Source organism: Idiotropiscis lumnitzeri, chromosome 14 (assembly GCF_059441095.1).
Source record: "Idiotropiscis lumnitzeri isolate Australia: NSW breed Sydney's pygmy pipehorse chromosome 14, RoL_Ilum_1.0, whole genome shotgun sequence".
Classification (NCBI taxonomy): Eukaryota; Metazoa; Chordata; class Actinopteri; order Syngnathiformes; family Syngnathidae; genus Idiotropiscis; species Idiotropiscis lumnitzeri.
The window spans coordinates 10,496,896-10,516,853 of NC_142404.1; the positions used below are offsets into that span (position 1 = coordinate 10,496,896).

General features: G+C 41.4%; 1 protein-coding gene across 1 annotated transcript; it reads left to right on the forward strand.

Moving 5' to 3' along the window:
- The first annotated feature begins 8,466 nt into the window (after window positions 1–8,466).
- On the forward strand, window positions 8,467–18,078 carry LOC148323430 (atypical chemokine receptor 3-like). The gene is made up of 2 exons (XM_088315808.1): window positions 8,467–8,614; window positions 13,514–18,078. Exon 2 carries the CDS (start codon window positions 13,563–13,565, stop codon window positions 14,694–14,696), a length of 1,134 nt encoding a protein of 377 aa, XP_088171934.1. The 5' UTR covers window positions 8,467–8,614; window positions 13,514–13,562; the 3' UTR covers window positions 14,697–18,078.
- The last annotated feature ends 1,880 nt before the right edge of the window (window positions 18,079–19,958 follow it).

A 19,958-nucleotide genomic window follows, 5' to 3' on the forward strand; every position in this document is an offset into this window, starting at 1 on the left:
GTGAGAAAGGCAACATCTCCAAAAATGCTCCAAAACATAAGTGCATTCCAATTTGAGTGATGGACCGCTCGTCTTGTCTCCCCCCCCCCCCATACATGACAAGACAATAGGGGTGAAAGTTAGCAACCTTACCTGTGAACTTTATGTCAGCGAGCACTCATGTGGTATGTGAGGATAGGATTACTAATTTGGCCTCGCAGCACCTCCGGGCTACCAAACGAGATGAACGACTCGTCCGTCCTGCAGCCTGCGGACAGATGCTGTCATTCGCAAATCCATATTGGATGCTTTCACCATCACCCGGAGCAAGACAAATCCTTGGATATCACCTTTTTTCTTTTTGGGAGGAGTGTGTGTGGGGGGCGTAATCCCTCTATGACATGATATGTGTGTGTACGTGAAGAAATGCATGCAAAGGGTACGGTTGAGGGAAAACAGAACTTCACTTCTTCGATGAGTTACTGCTGCCCTTACAGATGACAGACATCGTCAATGGAGTGAGCCACAGATGGTCATGGTCATCGGCGTAGCAGGAAGGCACTGACAGATTCATTGAGGTCACAGAAAAAGAAAAGGAAAGAAGCGAGCGTCTGCATAAGTACAAGAGAAAAATAATTCACGTTTATGTCTAGAGTTGTCACTCCCACAGCCACTGACGATTAAGTACCAATTCAGAGTGGTAGACGACCACTTTGGGCATCTTCCTGTTCTTTATGATTGTCTCCAAGTGGAGTTGTTTAATAAACAATCAGGTGTAAAAATTGGAAAAAAAAAAGAGGATTGAAATTGAATTGCATTTTAGGGTTGCATTGTTTGTTTGGTAGTTTTTACTTTGGGAATCTTTAGTTTGATGCTTGCTGTTTAATTAGTAATTAAAAAAATAAATAAATTAAAAAAAAAAAAAATATATATATATATATGTATATAAAACTGTGAAAAAGTACATCACATTATTTCTTGATCTTTATGTCAAATTGTAATTTAATTTCATTCTTAATCAGAAAATTTAGTTTTAGTGATTGAAGATTATGCTTCATTAATTTCCAACCTGGCTTCCAGTGATCACATCTGGATATATATTTCTTCCGAGCACTCCATTATCAGAAAGGCTGGTATCGCAGTATTGATATTTTAGGATCAAGAAGTCTATATCAATGAGCAGATCTAAAAAAGAACATCGCTGCGGTGCTGTATGACAGGAATCCAATGTATCCCTCGGTGGGATCCAATTACCAACTCCTTGGTTCCTCTTTGCACTATTACATGTTATTGTTTGTTCCAGCTCATTAGCGAGGCATTGCCATGTTGACACTAATGGGTTTTCAGCACAGCAGCAGGAAGTTTTTTTACGATAAATCTCGGGAGCACTCAAAACTCCACCATGCAAAAAAACAAAAAAAAAAAAAAAACTTGGTAGTTTAGCAGCGTGTTCCTAAAGAGACATGACCCCTCACAATTTATGGCTTCTTTCTTGTTTGATGTTACCCTCCTCCTCCGTGACCATTCTGTAAAAAGCCCTCCCCCAACAGAATGGTAAAGAACTTTTCTTTATGGTAATATCGTCAACACACTTGATTATAGTTCTTGTCTTTCAGTGGTTTACTTTTTACATAACGCATGTTCTGAGAAATGTCCTAGAGATAATAGCTCAAGTTCTCTCATTTTTTTTTCTAGCATGTTTTGACAGCCAAGTGTTTCACACACACATTAGTGAGATGGAGAGATGCTCTGTCAATGTCAGGAAGGTCTTGACAGCTTCATTTCTCAAGCGGGACGCCGCCTCGCTGCTGAGCATGCACCTGCATGAACAAATCCTCAAGGAAGACAAAAGGTCGCCATGTTTATAGCATGCAGGGCGTCACGAGTGATGAATAGAACTTGCATGACAACGGCAACACAAAGTCCAGGCAGATGGATTTTCCTAAAGGTGTAAAATCAAAAGGTTAATTAGTAGAGCGAGGAATTTATGTCAAGCTATTTTGATCGTTAACTATTTAACTACTATTGTAATTAAAATTCACAATGGAAATTAAATGCTGTAAAAGCCAAATTTTCTGGAAAATGTGAATCAAATTTCATACAAAACATGAAGGGTAGAACAGTCATGACGTATGACGTCAAGGTGTTTGTGCGGCGGACGTCACACTATGAAAGTTAATTGTGGGGTGAGTGGTGGTCACATCGCCCCGGCTGGCCGTTCGGGAAAATCAACACATTTTCCAGAAATTCACGATGGCCAGGATGCTTCTGCTGACTGCTCAGCACAATAGTGAGAAAAATAATAAAAGATGGACAGAAAGTAACACGGAAAGTCATCTCTGTCCCGATGAGAAGAGACTCACTTCATGCACGCGCCCAGTTCATGGAGAGTTCACAATTTACACTCGTAAGACATTTGTGAATTTTAAAAAGCATGTTGATGAAGTGCCACCACAGAAGCGTACCAGGGCAATGATGATCATTACTAGGAAGGTTAACACATTGCGATGTCGGAAATGTACCCACACGTTTCTGTCCTGGTTGAAGTTTTGTGTATACCTACCCTGCGATTAACTGCCGACCGTCCAAAGTGTAAAGCAAAGTCAGCTGGAATAGTCTCCAGCGAACCCATGACCCTTCTGAGGACAACCCCTTTTGTAAATAAATCTAAGGATGGGTAAAAAAGAGAAGGAAGTCAAATGTAGAGGAGGTAGGTTGTTGATGTGTTTGAATAGAGATTTGCACAAAACTAGCTAGAGTCTGTCAGACACAATTCACCCCCCCCTCCCCCACCCTCGATTGTCGTGGGGGCTAGACTATAATAGAAAGAGAAGTCATTAGCAATAAGTCACTCAATCTTTTTTTTTCCCCCGACCCCCCATCAACTGGCACTCCCACACACTCCTCTTTTTATGACGTCGCCACAGACCCCTCCGCTCACTGTCGCCCACCCTTTTCCTACTCTTTATCTCAGAATCGTGTTTATGAAAGTGTGTAATGAACTTAAATACTGTTGACTGAAAGGAATTATGACTCCAGAAAAAAAAAGGCTTTGTAATAATGGGCCAAAAGGTCAGCATGTTTTATTTTGAGCAGCAACACATAAGAATAGCAAACCCAATTGTGTTTGAATTGAAGAACGTAGTCTCAAGGGTTTTGCGCGCTTAACACCGTGGACTAAATCTACAAGAAAAGGCGACGCAAACACTTGAAATCTTATCAGGAGTAAACGGAAGCGAGACTCCTCTGCCAAGACTGGCAGACAAGCAATGGGATTTCCTTCTGCTGTTTTCATAAATATACCCGTGGTAGTACTGCTGGCAAAGACATTTACAAGTACTTATTAGGAGTAACAGAGCTCAAAATAGTGGCCTCCACTCAAATTCATGCCTGGAGTATGACTCGTGGAAATTTATGTTAGCCTTTGAGTATTTTGATTGGATTTATTTAATTTGGTATTTGGTGTCAGGGACTTTTTATTAAAAAATAAGCAAAAAGAAATCTGTTTTTGAAATTTGAAAATGTGTTGTTAACAACCCTACTGTATATAAAATGGGGCTCAAAATTATGAAAAAAAAAAAAAAGCCTTTGCCTCTGCTCTCAAACACCGTGCGTGTGAATATGCTCAACTGTAAACTGTCAATCAAGTAGGAGGCGTATTCTGTAGGGGGGGAGTAGTGACTCATTCCAGACACCCACTAGATGTCGTTTTAACCACACCCCCAAAAATCTGCAAAACTGAAATGGTAAAAAAAAAAAAAAATCAACATTACAATTGTCATTGTCAGTTTAGCACATTTTCATCAATTATCTTTAGACCTTTATAATGAATTTAGAAAAAAATATGTGATTTAAATCTTGTTAAAATGAAGTTTGCGCTAATCCGCTTTGCGAGTACTGTTGAGGCAGGTACATCGAGTGTATGGAATGGCGAGGAAACAAGCTGAGAACAATCAGCTGTGCTCTGTGTGAACCGTCGGAAAGAAGAATGAAAGGACAAGCACATGCAGGTAGTGGCAAGTTGTCTCCCTCAACCCTAACACAAGCTCTCCATTAAACACCTAGTATGCTCTGCAGTTGAGTCGCCACTAATTGAGAAACGAGGCAAAATTGTTGGCGTGTCACTGCTTGTTTTGTTTTTAATAACTCCATCAATCAGATTGTAGCTCCGTTCAACCACAAAAAAAGAAAACTTCATCAAGATTGGACACTTGAGGCTGAACGTTGAAGGAATTGACAAGGAATGCCTAATGAGTTGTGCCTTCAAAATCACTTGGCTTCCTGGTTTGTTATCAGGCATATGAGATCATCCTTCATTGCTTGAAAGGCATTTGTTGAAAACTGCCACTTCCAGATCGCTGACAAGGTAACACGTACTGATGTGACGTTTGACCCAAGACGACCCCAACGACATGGGTCTCATTACATCTCAAGTCAAGAGGGAGATTCCTGTGACTTGGTTAAATGCTGCGTTTAAAAAACTGCTCATAATAAAAGTTTTTTTTAATGCATTTACATACATGCAAACATTTTATTGTACAAAAAACCTCTGGATGCTTAAAAAACAAAAAAGACTGACACACCCACCATGTGTAATATGAGAATTATTGTGCAACGACGAAAGAGCAAATTTACAGATCGGAGTTTTCGTGAGATGTGCATTCCATAGAGATCCATTTTATAAATAGGTCACACGTTAAAGGGGAAGTCAGGTAAAAAAAAATAAAAATTACAATATGTCCTGTGGGGGTCCCTTAGTCAAAACACGGTATTCTGATTAATACTGCATTTGCAGAATATGAATTAAACAGCTAAATCCACCTATTTGTATCAATCTAAGGGGGCGGTCATTTTGCCACTTGCTGCCGACTGATAATCACATCACAGTTGTCTGAATGAAACCTGAAACTAAATTATATAAAGGTACGTTTGTCGTGACTTTCAAGAAACACTCATACTATTTTATTCTTGTTAGAGCATGATTTTAATCTTGTAGTATTTTTTTTTTTTAATTCGAATGGTGCTAATATTCCATCGTAGTGGATTTATGTTTAGTCATCGCATCCTTTCATTTGAATTCATTTCACGTGCTGCTTCACGCGTCTTCCGCTGTGTTCTCTGCCTTGACAAAGACCCGGAATGCAAATTCTCAGGCTTCACACCGCACACTCACACCTGCTTTCCCAGTGCGCCTCGTTTGTGAATGGGGAGAGCAAGAACAGAGGTTGGCAGCGGCGTGCGGGGATGCGGATGTTTCTGCGAGAGGCCTATAAATCCCCCCGATGCTCCTGATACGGAGGACAATGGCTATGCGTGCAGAGCGGGAGCTCTCCTTAAAAGCCTCATTGAAACTGAATTCACTCCACTGCTCTTTAATGAGGTCACAGAGCAGGCAGGCAGGCTGCTGGCTGTATTTCATCGCTGCATTCAGCTGTGATGAACTCAAGCGGAGTGACCTGTACCATTCTGTGATAACTTCTTTCTTAGGGCAAACAAGTTGGAAGGCGCACACCTGGCAAAGATAACACTCCAAACATATGAAAATATACACCCGTGAGTCCCTCATTGCAACAAGACAAGGCAAATAGTATTCGTCATGCTTATCGAATATTGTATGGAACTTGGGGTCGATTGCAGCGCTTTAAGTGGCAAGCAAGACACCCAAAAATGATGACATCATCATATGTGCAAATACGAAGAAGTTTGAAGTTTAGTTTAGGCTCAAGCTACGTTGCAACTAACGTTTTGGGAAACGCCATTGAGTTAGCATTTTTAGGTGGAAAAAACAACTTTCTCTGTGCTTCTTCCAGCCACTCAATTGTAGGGTTTTCCTAAATTGAATCGCATGTGGGCTGGAGCCTATCCCAGCTGACTTTGGGCAAGAGGCGAGGTCCACCTTAGGCTGGTCATCCACAATTGCAGGACACACATAGTCAAACAATATCTGTCTCTGCGGTTCGAACCCAAGACTTTGGATCTGAAATTCAAATGTGCAAGCCATTCAGTCCATTTCAAGGCCACCGTGGAGGAACCAAGATGATCGTGAGGAAATGCGGGGTAACTTAATGGGTAAATGATTGCCGTGGATTCAAGATGATTAAATTGTCAAAGAATTTGCCACGACAGTCACAGAGCAGACAAGCTGGGATTGGCTCCAGCTCAACCGCCGCCGTAATGAAGACGAGCGCTATAGAAAATGGATGCATGTTTTTAGGACCAAGTATTCATTGGTAAACTAAGTCCATTCCATTTCAGACCAAATTTGGATACAACTGAAAAAAATGTGATTAGGAATTAAATTCAATTGCATGAGGATTTGCAATTCATTAAAAGTATTTTTTTGATACGACATCTCAGGGGGTGGCCATTTATTTATTTTTTCTTTTGGGTGGGGGTGGGGCAGCCATTTTGCCGCATGCCATTGACCAAAAATGACATAGCAGTTGTTCAGGTGATGACCCATCATGGCTCTGCTTCAGAAAACAGGTGATCTGTGATTGGCCGTTACCTGAGCCCTGAGCAGCTGTCATTTTCTGTTGACAAAATGGGGTGGCTATAAATTACATTATTTCTATTTTAATTATTATTTATAATTATAATTTCTCTATCCAGTGACAATATTAAAGTGATGAAGAGTTTTTGTAGTTTATTCACAAGGTTGAGAGTTGTATTGCTTTGAATCCACATTCAACATAACGCTGTCAAATATACATCTGTTAACATTTGAAGGTATAACGTTGGCTTGCAGGGTCTGCGTTAGAGTGCCACCTGTTGCATTGGCATGCACGTGACAGCCGTATGGAATAACGCCACTTGTGTAGCTGGAAATGCAATCCACTCCACCCACACACACCCGTGAAAGATCATAGGGTAACATTTAAACGCCCCCCTTTGGCCGTATTAATTTGCTTTACTCAAAATAACAAACCCTTGATTAAAACCAAAACTTGCACATGACTTTGACCTGAACTGGTTCGTTATTCAGAGGGCGCTTCAGTTGCTCGCTCTGTTGAGTTTAAGCCGTTGGTTGGTTTTGGGTGGAGGCCGATCAACCGTGGATTTGAGATGACTGAGTCTGGTTTCATTCTGAAGTAACGGCAGGGCGAGGCACTCGCGGGATGAGGCCCCTCAACCCAAAATGTCAGAGAGCGGATCGTGCTTAAATACTTTGGCAGCATGTTTTTGTTATAATTACATAGCATGTATGGATCAAGTAGGACAGAATTTCTGGTATGCGTGTGCAGCACTGTGTAAAATAAATAAATAAATAAATAGTTTAGGACTTGGAACGTTACATTTCACTTAAGGTCTTACACAGTAAAAGTCATTTTGATATTATTCTTAAAAATGCTGTTTCATTTCTAATCTCATATTCATTGCCGTGATGAACAAATTGGGCAATTTCAACGCACATTGTTTGAGAAATGTCTCATAAACCGTTGTCAAGTAAGAAAGTTAGAAAATAAGTTTGTATTTGTCACATATTTGATTTACTGCAGTACAATAACTGTGTAACACAATAGAAAAATTCATTTTTTTTTTTTACATGACGTATTTCAAGGGGCATATGAGCCGTAGTGGAAACAAAATGCGAATTATTCTGATACTGTACATACGTATTTTTTGGGTAAGTAGCATAACAACTCAGCAAGTATTTTTGAGGGGTGTAGGCAGATTATACGCTTTAGTTGTAGAAACGAGTCAAGGTTACTAGTCAAATATACTAGTATTAGTACTGCAATACTAGCAGTACTTACAATTTTGACTTATAACCTCTGTACCTAAAATAGTGGAAAAGGGCCGTGGCCCAAAAATCCAGCAAACGGAGGTGACAAAAATAAAACTGAGAAGGTGAAATGAAGCACATCTAAAGCATCTTTAACGTATTGAGAAACAAATCCAGAAAATTGTTTCAAAAGGTTGTTTACTGTTGAGGTGGCACGCTGACGAAATGGTTGGCATATCTGCCTCACTGGTTTCAGGTTATGGGTTCAAATCTGGGTTCCTTTTGCAATGTTTTCCATATGTATGCCTAGTCTGGGCACTCTGTTTTTCGCCTACACTTATGTTCGGTTCATTGAAGACTGAATTGTCCTTGGGTGTGAATGCATATCCATGTGATAGTTTGTCTACATGTGCAATAAGCTGGCGATCAGTCCAGGGTAAACCTCATCTTTTACCAGACTTTTACCGTTTTTACAGGAGCATCAATACTTCTACTCAAGTACAGAATGTGAGTTCTTTGGCCACCCCTACTCCCGAAACATTGTTTTTAAGTACAGATCTCCTGAAATTATTCACACCTGCCTATATCAATGAGAATGTGACTGCTTCTATTCGTAGTTTTCTTCTTACAAAGCAGGACAAGCACGTTCCTCGGCCCTCTCCTGGCCGAAACTAGGCCGTGACGACGTTTTTTGCTTCCTCTGCCTCCAATACGTCCAGCCTTGGAGGCGTTGCTCTCGCTGTCAGTATCAGCAAGTGCACGACGAGTCGTGGAGTCATTCTCGCGCGAGGCGGACTCGGAGGAGAGACCTACCTCGAAGTGCACTTTGGTAGACTTGATGCTAAGCTGAGAGAAAAAGCGGAGAAGCGAGCAAAGAATCAGCGAAAGACTTGCCAAAAATAAAAAGAGGTAAGCTGCAATGATGAGTTCACGTGCTGCGGGAGAAGTGAGAGTTGAGACCTTTTACGCCGTTCTAAATTTCTTTGTGATTATGTCCAATTTCTGCAAATCTTTTTACATTTTCCAACAACTAACGAATAATGAGATATAAAACTGGCCGTGTTTGCGTGGTTTCGACATTGAATTACCGCCATTTTCTTTCTTCCCCCCAGCATCTTTTGCATAGTAAATTGTCTGATAAGAGTACTTTGTCTCCAGCTCGCTGATACAAATCAACAATAGTCCCATTTGTATTGTGTTGTTTTTAGTCTGAGACAAGCCGGCTCGGATTTAACCATAACGACACCAGCGACTGTTTAAAGTAACTAGTGACAGCAGAAACTTGTGACAAAACAACACAAAAACATGTTGCACCTGCATCAATCTCGTTGTGGAATTACATTAGCACATGAAACCCCTTCGCTGACGTTTTACTGTCTGTGTATTGGGAGACAAAAGCGTTGTTTTGGGCTAATTTGTAACTGGATGCTCACAGCGACTGAGTCAGGGAGAGAGAAAGCGAGCTACACTCACATTGAAAGAGAGAGCGAGAGAGAGAGAGAGAGAGAGAGAGAGAGAGAGAGAGAGAGAGAGAGAGAGAGAGAGAGAGGCATTGAACAACACTATTGGGTCCATGTTTATTATGCAAAAGTAAGAATCAAACATTCTGGCAAGTACAAAATGTGCTTTTCTATCCTTTTTAACATTTAGAAATGAATTTTATTCTGTAAATCAGTTAAAATAGGAGTAATTGTAAAAAATAATTTATCATCAATTAACCTCTTGTCAATATAAAAACCACGCTGTTATGAAGCCTCCAAGCACAAATCTCCAGGCCTTTTAGATGTATTCCTTTTTCTTTTTGCGCTATAATGTAGATGAAATGGGCATTTTTATTAAGAACAAAAATAAACATGGGAAAGAAAACACAATTTAATAACCCTAAACATAATTTATTAGAAATTTAACAAAAATTAGTAAAACAAAAAGCTTTTAAAACGTCCCCAAGCCCTTAGACCCATTCCCACGTTTTGGTTAATTAAACAGATATGTGTTGTTATATTTGTTGATTAAAAAATGTTGCAGTGTGATTTCAAGCTTCCAAGCACACGTCTATGCCGTTTACACCTAATCTCTCTTATTTTTGTTAAATTTTATACACAAATGCCATTTTTCACGACGAAAGAACAAAACTAAAGAAAGAAGCCGTAAAGGTGCTGAACTAAAAATTCTGCAGGGTGTGTTTGTGTGTGTGTTTCATCTGATGGCTGTGGGTGTTAAGGGGCTAATTAGCTTGAAGCCTGCCGTGCTACCTGGCTCAGGTGTTTTCCATATAATATGAGAGTATTGGTGGCCATTGTGTGAGATTATCTCCGCGTCGAAAATCCCCCTGTTGCAAAGAATGGCCCTATCTGCCGTCCAGTCAAATTAAAAAGCCAAAGCTGCCTGGAACAGTAACAGTGTATCACAGTAAAAGCATTGAGTTAATAATGATGTTTTTGTTTCTTGGAAATGGGAATTCATATATGATTTACAAGCCTAATAAGTCCCAAATCCGCTATAATAACAGTAGTAAACACTTTACGCTGACAGCAGTTCTAGTTAGTGATTTGTAATATTATCCTTGATGTTATAGTACCCTGCCAGCCACTGCCAGTTTTATTTTCGTACTTAACTACTGATGGATTTAGGGCAAATGTGACTAGAGACATTTTAACATGGAGTAGCTAATCATTTAAAAGAACAAAAATGCAAAGTCTTTGCAGCTGTCTGATTTGCAAAGAGGTGCTTCGAATGACACACGCTTGCTGAAACTGAGTGGAGAATGCATGTTAAGTTGCAACAAAAGGGTGAAAAAGTCATTATGATTGTGTGTGATGTGATCCTAAAATGTCTCCAGGAGCTGTGGAATGTTTTTATTTAGTGAAGAAAAAGAAGTGTGGGTGCAGAGATGTCTTAAGGCAGTCACATTTCAACCTGTCACCCCGGTGGTCATCGACCCTCCGTTTACAACGTGGAGGGAAAGCATTTTGCGTGGTGTCAAGCCTCCCGCTGATCTCGGCACACAGTTCCCCTCCGCGGGTGTACAGGTCACTGCGGGGCATTAAGCGGGGTGAAGGCAGCCAAGGCTCTGGTTTTGATCCGTCTCCCCCTCGACACAACTCCCACCCGTTCCGCAGCTGACCTCTCACATCACGGCGGGCGGCTCGTTGGAGGAGCCGAGAAAGACGTCGCAGCACACTGTGAAGCCAGTGCAGCAATGTGGCCCAAATATGTCACTATAGGCTTGCCTCATTCTAAAGGATGGTGCCGAATGATTAGCATGCCACACTCTCTCATTAATGTCCATTCCAAAAAAAAATTCCTTAAATTTTGCTGCATTTAAGGTTTTGCATGTAGAAATCAATCAAATGAATCCACGGCTATTCTAATTATTGAGTAATCATTTAGAGCCATTGTTTAATTTAAATTGGCCAATTTCTGTGATTTCAACCTCTCAACAGTAACTGCTCTCAGATTTCAGTAGTCCGTTATGAAAGCAGACTGATTCTCTTGTGTTCAATCAAAATACAGTAAGACATGTTCAAAAAACTGCTTTTACATGGAGAACAATGAGCAAACCAGTTAATTAATCAATTTGAAAAAGGTTGGCAAATACAATATCAGTCCTTCTTGTGTGATATTGCTTAGTTGCCGTCTTTTTTTTTTTAAAACACTAAACCAAACCAATCCAAATCAACAACAATAATTAGTTAAGAAACTGTTAAATCGGGATTTGTAGTGAACTTAAATCCTAAATAAAATTTTATCCGATTAGTCAATTAATCTAGGGAATAATGGTGACAATAATAATAATAGTGGCAACCATAATCATTAGTATGAGGAAAAAAATGTAGTTTTCACTTCTGTTGTCATCTTATTCCATCTGTGTGCAGCATCACAGCTAAATGCTGCTTCACCATGTTTGCTTCGAAGCATCAACCTTGGAAGACTTCCAGGTGCTTTAGGTAGCTTAATGCGTTTTCAGAGGGATTCAGTTTACGACCACCAACCGCAAGCATGAACCCCACCTATCCATGCATTATCGAAGCTGCTTCTCCTCACGAGGTTCACGGACGTGCTGGAGCCTAACCCAGCTGTCTTCGGGCAGTAGGCGGGGTACACCCTGGACTGGTTGCCCGCCAATCGCGGGGCACACAATTTAAAATGTCCATTCAACTTGCCATGCATTTATTTTATTTTTTTGGGGGAATGTGGGAGGAAACTGGAGTAGCCTGAGGAAACCCACGCAGGCACGGGGAGAACATGCAAACTCCACTCAGGAAGGCCGGAGCCGGACTTGAACCCCGAACCTCTGCACTGTGAAGCTATCATACTAGCCAATCGTCCACCGTGACACCGTTAAGCATGAAACATTTTATTTCTTTTATGTAAATACTGAACAAGGTTAGAAAAAATCTACAGTGTACTAGAAGTTTTAAAGCCCAAAATGATTTAAAAAGTGTATGTGTGGCCTCCTCATCATGCTTGTCACTTCCATCTCCGCGTTTCTGCAACTATTTGAAATGTTGTGCTTTAACTTCTTGTTATTAGCTTCAGATGTTGTAAAAATGACGTGTTCAAGGTTATGAGCTGCCTTTACTTTGATCATCAGCTTGGCGACAGCTCCTCTGTGACCTTGCTAGAAGAATAAAAAGAAACAGGATTTCTCCTTTACTTCTTCAGGCACGTTATGGGAAAACATTCTTTAAAGTGGCATCAGGTTTCCCCCCCCCAAAGTGACCTGTACTTTATTTTGGAATGCCAGGAACGCTCCGGAAATACACTGTTTGGGTTTCTCCTTGCTGCTTCCTTATGGCTAATCTGCACTGCGCTGGAGGAGCTAATGTAAACACTTGTTTTTAACCGCACACCCTCGCTCACCTCGACCGCGCATCAATCATAATTGACGGCCGACACTATGACAGGCAGGCTCTATTAAAGCCCGAAGACCATGTTTGAACAAGTTAACAACATTAAGATTCTTCAGAGTCAGGTGGCAGACCACAAGTGACTATTTTATGAGCTCATGCTGCCTGATGAAACTAAAACCTCCATTCAGGAGCCCGAGAGTGAGATGAAAAAACAGAATTCTCTTTGCTCATTCATCTGTTGGTGGAAAAGCATTGTATCGCATTGCAAGGTCGCGTGCCTCCGCTCCAATAATTTTGTGGAAGCCAGCAACTGCATAAAAGTAACGATTTGTTTGATTTATCTCATCCCGTGTGCCCATCTTATTTAACATTGTGTTACAAACTTGAGACTGCAAACCTGGAAAACTGCCGTGGAAGAGGTCAGTATCAGTTGACCCAGAGACAAGGAAATGCAAAGTTAATAGATTTTTTTCATAGTTGAAATTGCATGACTCCTTCTTGTGACTGGCTCAAAGTCAGCCCAATATCATGCAGAAGCTCGCAGTCCCGGGTGCACACGGTTACTAGCTCACTTTTCACATGAATTGGTGTGAGCAATCGACTGTGCCTGTTTTTTTTTGTTTCCACATTCACTACTTGATAGTCTGTGCACCTATTTTGATGAAAAGCTGTTTTGATTTATTGCTGGTAGTCGAGTTTGAGTAGATGTGTTTATATATGTCATTAATCGTCATTAATTGTGTTTGCTCGCAGATCCAAACTACTTGACGAGTGAAAAAAATATTTGAGGGGTGAGATGACATGACAAAATGTTACAGAATACGTCCCTTGTAAACCAAGGGCCTTCCGTACTGTCTTTTAGAAGGCGTCCAAATTGTTTTATTTGGCCTTGATGGTATTGGATTGACTTCTAGAGTTAGAAAAGGACTGATGAGGTAATGTCTTCTTTTTGCAGGATCCCTCTGTGTGTCTGCAGTTTGCGTGAACTCCCTGCAGTTGTTGAGATGAGTCTGAGCACCAGCGAGATGGAGGACCTGTGGGAGTCCCTCGGCTACCTCAACTTCTCCGACAGCTTTTCCAACATATCCAGCGTGGACACCACAGTGTGCCGCACGGCGTTCAACCGCAACGCCCTTCTCCATTCCATGTGCGTCCTTTATACGTTCATCTTTGTCGTGGGCCTGGCAGCCAACGCTCTGGTCCTGTGGGTGAATGTTCGCGCCCAGCGGGACTCGACCCCTCGCCACGAGACCCACACGTACATTGCCCACCTGGCCGTGGCAGACCTGTGCGTGTGCGCCACCCTGCCTGTGTGGGTGAGCTCGTTGGCCCAGCATGGCCACTGGCCTTTTGGCGAGTTGGCGTGCAAACTCACGCACTTGCTCTTCTCCGTCAACCTCTTTGGGAGCATCTTCTTCCTGGCGTGCATGAGCGTGGACCGCTATCTGAGCGTGACAAGCCACCGGGAGAACCAGGGAGGCTCACGCAGGAAATTGATCCGCCGCATGGTCTGTATTGGAGTCTGGCTTCTGGCTCTGGTGGCCTCATTGCCAGACACTTATTTCTTACGTACAGTGAAGGCCTCGCACGGTGACAACATTCTATGTAAACCCGTTTACCCGGAGGAGAATCCAAGTGAGTGGATGGTGGGCGTCCAGCTGAGCTTCATTCTCTTGGGCTTTGTCCTCCCCTTCCCTGTGATCGCATTTTTTTATGCACTGCTCGCCAGAGCCTTCACTTGCACGTCCTCGCCATCATCCGCTACGGTGGAGCAGGAGCGTCGCGTGAGCCGCAGGGTGATCCTGGCCTACATCGTGGTGTTCCTGGGATGCTGGGGGCCGTACCACTCCGTGCTGCTGGCCGACTCGCTCGCCCAGCTGGGTGTGCTGCCTCTTACCTGCGGCCTGGAGAATTTCCTTTACGTGGCCATGCACCTCACCCAGTGCCTATCTTTGCTGCACTGCTGCTTCAACCCCATCCTCTACAATTTCATCAACCGGAATTACCGCTACGACCTCATGAAAGCCTTCATCTTCAAGTACTCCACGCGGACTGGCCTAGCGCGCCTTATCGAGACATCCAACGTGTCTGATGCGGAGTACTGCGCCGTCGCCGTTGACAACCCGCCGCAGATATAATGAGCTCTCCGTTAAAGCTTTTTGATTGAAATTTCTTCTACCACCAACTGATGTCATATTTGACATTAAATGACATTTTCAGACATTTTCAGCAGCTATATCGAGAATCCTGTGGACAGGAGCGTATCACTATCGATGGACTGATTGCAAATAAAGCACTTAGAAAGCAGTTTTATTAGTGATTATATATATATAAATATATATATATATATATATGCGTGTGTGTGTGTGTGTGTGTGTGTATGTAGTAGTAGTTGATGATTTGTGAAGCCAAACCAGTGTGTCTAAACCTTATATTTGTAAGGTTGATTAATGCAGTCTTACCAACGTTTATTGGGCATTTTTATATTTTACATTAGAAAGTTGTCTAACAGCAAAGACCCCCCCAAAAAATTGTCACGAAAAGTACATATTGATGATCTCATCTTAATTTCTTCATAAATCTTCTCAATCCAGTGTTAAACCTAGGCCTGATTAATGAACACAGCTGAAATAGTCGCATGACTTATTCTGTTGTATGAATTGCAAAAGGTAGCTACACAGCTTTCTTTCTACTTTTGCAATCTAATGGAAGAGATTTTAATTGTTCTAAATATTACTGTAAGTTTCCAACATGGACAGATGAACAAAACATACATTATTCATAGACAAGAAATATTTTTGGGTCACTACTCAGTGGCTGGGACTCACTGCATTAGTGTGTTTGTGTGCCTATGTGTCGAGAGAGAATTAGTTAGCGGGCATTGCTAGAACTGTAATGGCAAAATAGCATGTTTAATCAATCTATTTATACTCACTTGAATTGTTTGACGTTGTCACTCATTCTGCTCTACTGCACTCATATCTGCCTCATCCTTTCAGTGTGCCCACTGACATGCTCAAATCCTGCTGTCACACGTTAGGTATGAAAACCTCATGGCGTCACCTCAGTTGAATCCTTCAACCAAAGAAGAAACGTGTATGATCCCATTTAATTGTTCAGCTCTGTTGAGGCTTGCTGTCACAATTGATACTATCTCCAAATGGCACGTTAATGACTCAAGCTAAATTTCATGTTTTGCTCAACATTATCAGAAATAAATGCTAGTTAGCCTCCTTTGCTAGCCTTTTATTTTTATTTTTTATTTTTTATGAACCTGTTGCCAGCATTGCTACGCTTTGTTGTGTGGTAGCCTGCATTTTAAAATTTTTTTAAAATTTTTTATTGTCTGTTTGTTTCGTTTTTTTATAGTTAGGCTTTTGTGTGAGCCTGCATCTTTAGCATCACCGTTCTATAAGGCAAAATACCTGAACCATGAACCATGACTTATGTTCATAGTTACCTTATGACGCCTATTATCTCAGAAGAAAGACTGCTGATAGTCTTGCTTCACTTGTCTTTTTCGTGAGCGTGAGTCCTTCAGTTTGGTAATATGAGAAAAGGCAATGGTGAGGACTCCTTATCATCTCTGTGCTGAAATGCTAACTGCTAGTTAGCCTACATCTTGAGCATTGTCTACTATGATTTGTTTGCTAAATTTATACAATTCCACATGTTCATAGGAGCTTTAAGCCTCATATTAGAGGAAAAACTGCTTTTCGCCTGCATTGCTGGCCGTTTTCCACCAGCCATTAATCTTTAACATTGTTGTGCTCTGATATGCATGCTAAAATGAAACCATTAAGTTTTTATATTTGCCTTATGAATTCTCTTATCAGACAAAGCTGCTCATTGCTAGTTAGCCTGCTTCGCTAACTTAGGTCTTTAGCATTGCTGAGTTGTGATGTGTGCCGATGAAGCACATACCAGACATGAATCACGAGCGCTCACTAAAGTTTTCCCGCTAGGCTACATCTTTATAGAATAACCACTCTGTGATGTGTGTACTAAAGTGTTAGTCGATTAATTTGATTTTATTACCAAGACTCTCTTGATAATTCCCATTTATTATTTAATGTTCAATAATCTTTTCTGCTAGCCTTTAGCTTAGTTGCGTTGTGACATGCTTAACTGAAACCTTTACATGTGTTTATAGTTACGCTGCCAAGCCGCTTAGCAGACATCAAAGGAGACCAACTGCTAGTAAGTCTTGTTCTTAGCCTTTTTCTCTAGCCTACATCTTCAGCATTGCCGTGCTGGGTTATGTGTGGTAAAATGAAACCATTACACTTGTTCATTGTTACTTATGTAGCCCTTTATTAGAAAGAAAAGTTTGGTAACTGCGAGTTAGCTCTCTTCGTTATCCTTTTTCCATTCGCCTGCGACTTCAACATAGCCGTGCCATGATGTGTGACTATATAGCCTTTTAAAATATAAATGACCTCATTCTCACATTATCCACATATTATCTGGATATATGACTGTGCTAGTCAGGTGAGTCTATTCTTAGAGCCAGCTTTGGCAAAGCAAGCTTGTATTGTGTGGAGAAAAGGTCATAAACGGAGTCACGTTTCCAACACTTCCCATTCAAGACGTAGCCAATAAATACCCTCATTTGACCCTTTTCCCACAGAAGTCAAAAGCCACTTAGTACTAGCTTGGAAAAAGTGGACGTAATAAACCAATTATCTCTTTTGTTTCACATTGTCTGAAGAGTGACTGTAGGCCGACCGAGTGTGACGAATAGCTACCTGTGATGCTGTTTCTATATTACATTTGTGGAATTCATTCTGCTGCATCAGCACATCAGGGCCACACATGCACACATGTACTGACTTTTCCAACCAAATAAATATAAATGAATAGCTTTACTGCTCGCGTGCAGGCAGCAGTTGTGATGTGGAACTAACTACGAAGTGTTCATCAGCGGACCAAATGAATGCAGTTTGTCTTGTGAATGTGTGGGCTTGTGGTGGCTTTGTTTTTTTTTTTTTTAGCTGCCATGTGATGAGGCGATATTTCATTCGCAGAAATTTTTTAATGTTGTGTCAAATATATTAAACACAGTGAAAATATTTTGTTTCCATATTTTGCAGCGATTGTCATAGTAATCTCACATCTTCATATGTTCACTATGGCAGTGGTTCTCAAACAGGGGTCTCCCAGAGGCTTCCAAATTGTTTGCAGTATACTATGTTGTAGCTTTTTTTTTTTTTAAGTTCATGCCTACAAATGTGGACTAGTGTTCAAATAAAGCAAACTTACCAATCACGTTACTCCTGCCTACCATAACTTTGGGCCGCTTGAAACCTCAGATTTGATTGTGACATATCATCATATAATCTGACATCCTTGCATGATTTTTTTTTTTTTTTAATAACATGCGGTATTATTACAAGTGTTATTTTTTTTCCCCGAGAATAGAAGGTATATCCTATTTTTTATAATAAAGCTTTCTTTTCTGGAATAAAATGTGTAATACAAGAATGTATTTAAAAACATAAATAAAATGGTTTTCAATGACTTTGTGGCCTTGTTAAACTTTGACTTTAATATCATATTTCAATTTGATCTTGGAAAAATTCAATTTTCTGTTCCTCATATGATTGTCTGTTGTGGCACAATGGCCGACTGGTTACCACGTTGGCCTCACAGTGCGGAGATCATGGGATCAATTCTGGCTGCGGACTACCTGTGTGGCGTTTGCATGTTCTCCCCATGCCTGCGTGGGTTTTCTCCGGCTTCCTCCGGTTTCCTCCTACATTCCAAAAACATGCAAGTCAGGTTGATTGGACGTTCTGAATTACCCCCAGGTGTGAGTGTGAGCGCGAATGGTTGCTCATATGCGATAATCCTGCAAGAGGACCTCCTCGCAATCATCCCGCCTGTCCGGAGTGCCTCAGTCTTTCCGCTAATCAGCAGCTTGGACCTCAGCCCCAATTATAACGGAAAATCCAGCTCAGAAGATTGTTGAGAGGAATATGGAAAATGAATCTGATGAGACACACATGCATTGTCTGTTAAGCAGCTGGACCAAAACTTGGGACGTAACATCGCTTAAATCCACAGCTTGTGGGCAGCTTGTGTCAGCTGATTTTCGGTGAGAGAACGGGTTCTCTCTGGACTAGTCGTCCCCCATCACAGGGAAAAATCTTTTGCACTATCCATAAAACATCAGCCTATTGAAACTTTTAGAAGAAAGAGTTTTATGTATTTTTAGGTAAAACAGTTGTGTTACTTAATATTTATTTGTAGTCAAACCAAAAAGATAGTTGGGATAGGCTCCAGCGACCCTCGTGAAAGAGGCTGAACAGATAATGGATGGATGTTCTCCTCCTCCTGACCTAACTCAGATTTTACAGCGCACGTAAGAGTAAAGCGTGAGTGTGATTTTCTTACATTCCAGCCACACACATAGTCTGTAAACAAAGACAGTACAGCTCAGCATCTGGTTATCATGGACATTTTTAAAAAGAATTTGAACTCACCTTGCAGCCAAGCTATTCATGTTGCACTTTAAAAATAAACACACACATTTAAGAGGCTTTTATATTCAAACGATGAGCAGTTTGTTTTGCATTTTGTTCCCTGGCGTGAACCAAACCACCTTAAAACCAAGGTATGTAACAAATCGTGACTTTTGGCTATACAGCACCAGCGATTATAGATTTATGTACAGTATGTGGTTTCACTGTCATAACCAACTCCCCGAGGGCAACCATAACCACAATGTGGCCCATGATGAAGACAAGTTTGACACCTTTGATTTAGAGCCTTCAATGAACCGAACGTGCATCTTTTTTTGGAATGCGTTTGGAAGCTGGAGAAAATTCCCCACATCCGGAATCGAGATTTTAACCCAGAATCAGATGACTGTAAGGCAGAAGTACTAGTCTGGCTGACTTTCTAATGTAGGCTTACATTCTGTTCTTATGGAAGCCAATTTATTGTGTCCTATTGTACTACTTTTGTCCTATTGTACTACGTAGCCAGGATTGAGACTTCTGTGGCGATCCATTTCCTATTCTTCGGCTGTCGTCACATTGTTCCTCTTTTGGATTGACTTCAAGCAGAAATAATCTAGACAAACACCTTCCTCTTTGAAGCCTCTGAGGTGTTTTAAAAAATGTGGCCTCTTGGTGCGTTGCCGACCTCACCAGCAGCTGTTAGCACAAGCGGTGGTCTGCATGTCGAGGATGCAAGCGATGTGTCGACAATGTGCCTTTCTTACGCGGTCCAGCTTTTTTACCTCGCTGTGACGCCCTCCCGGCCTTCAGCGCTCCAACTGTGTTAGGGTCAGCCCTTCCTCACCCCCTCAGCCCATGTGATATTTTCCTCCTTTTTTCAAAAGCAGACCAGACACCGCCTGCTGCTTTGACCTCATGCCTCGGCTTCTTCAAGCC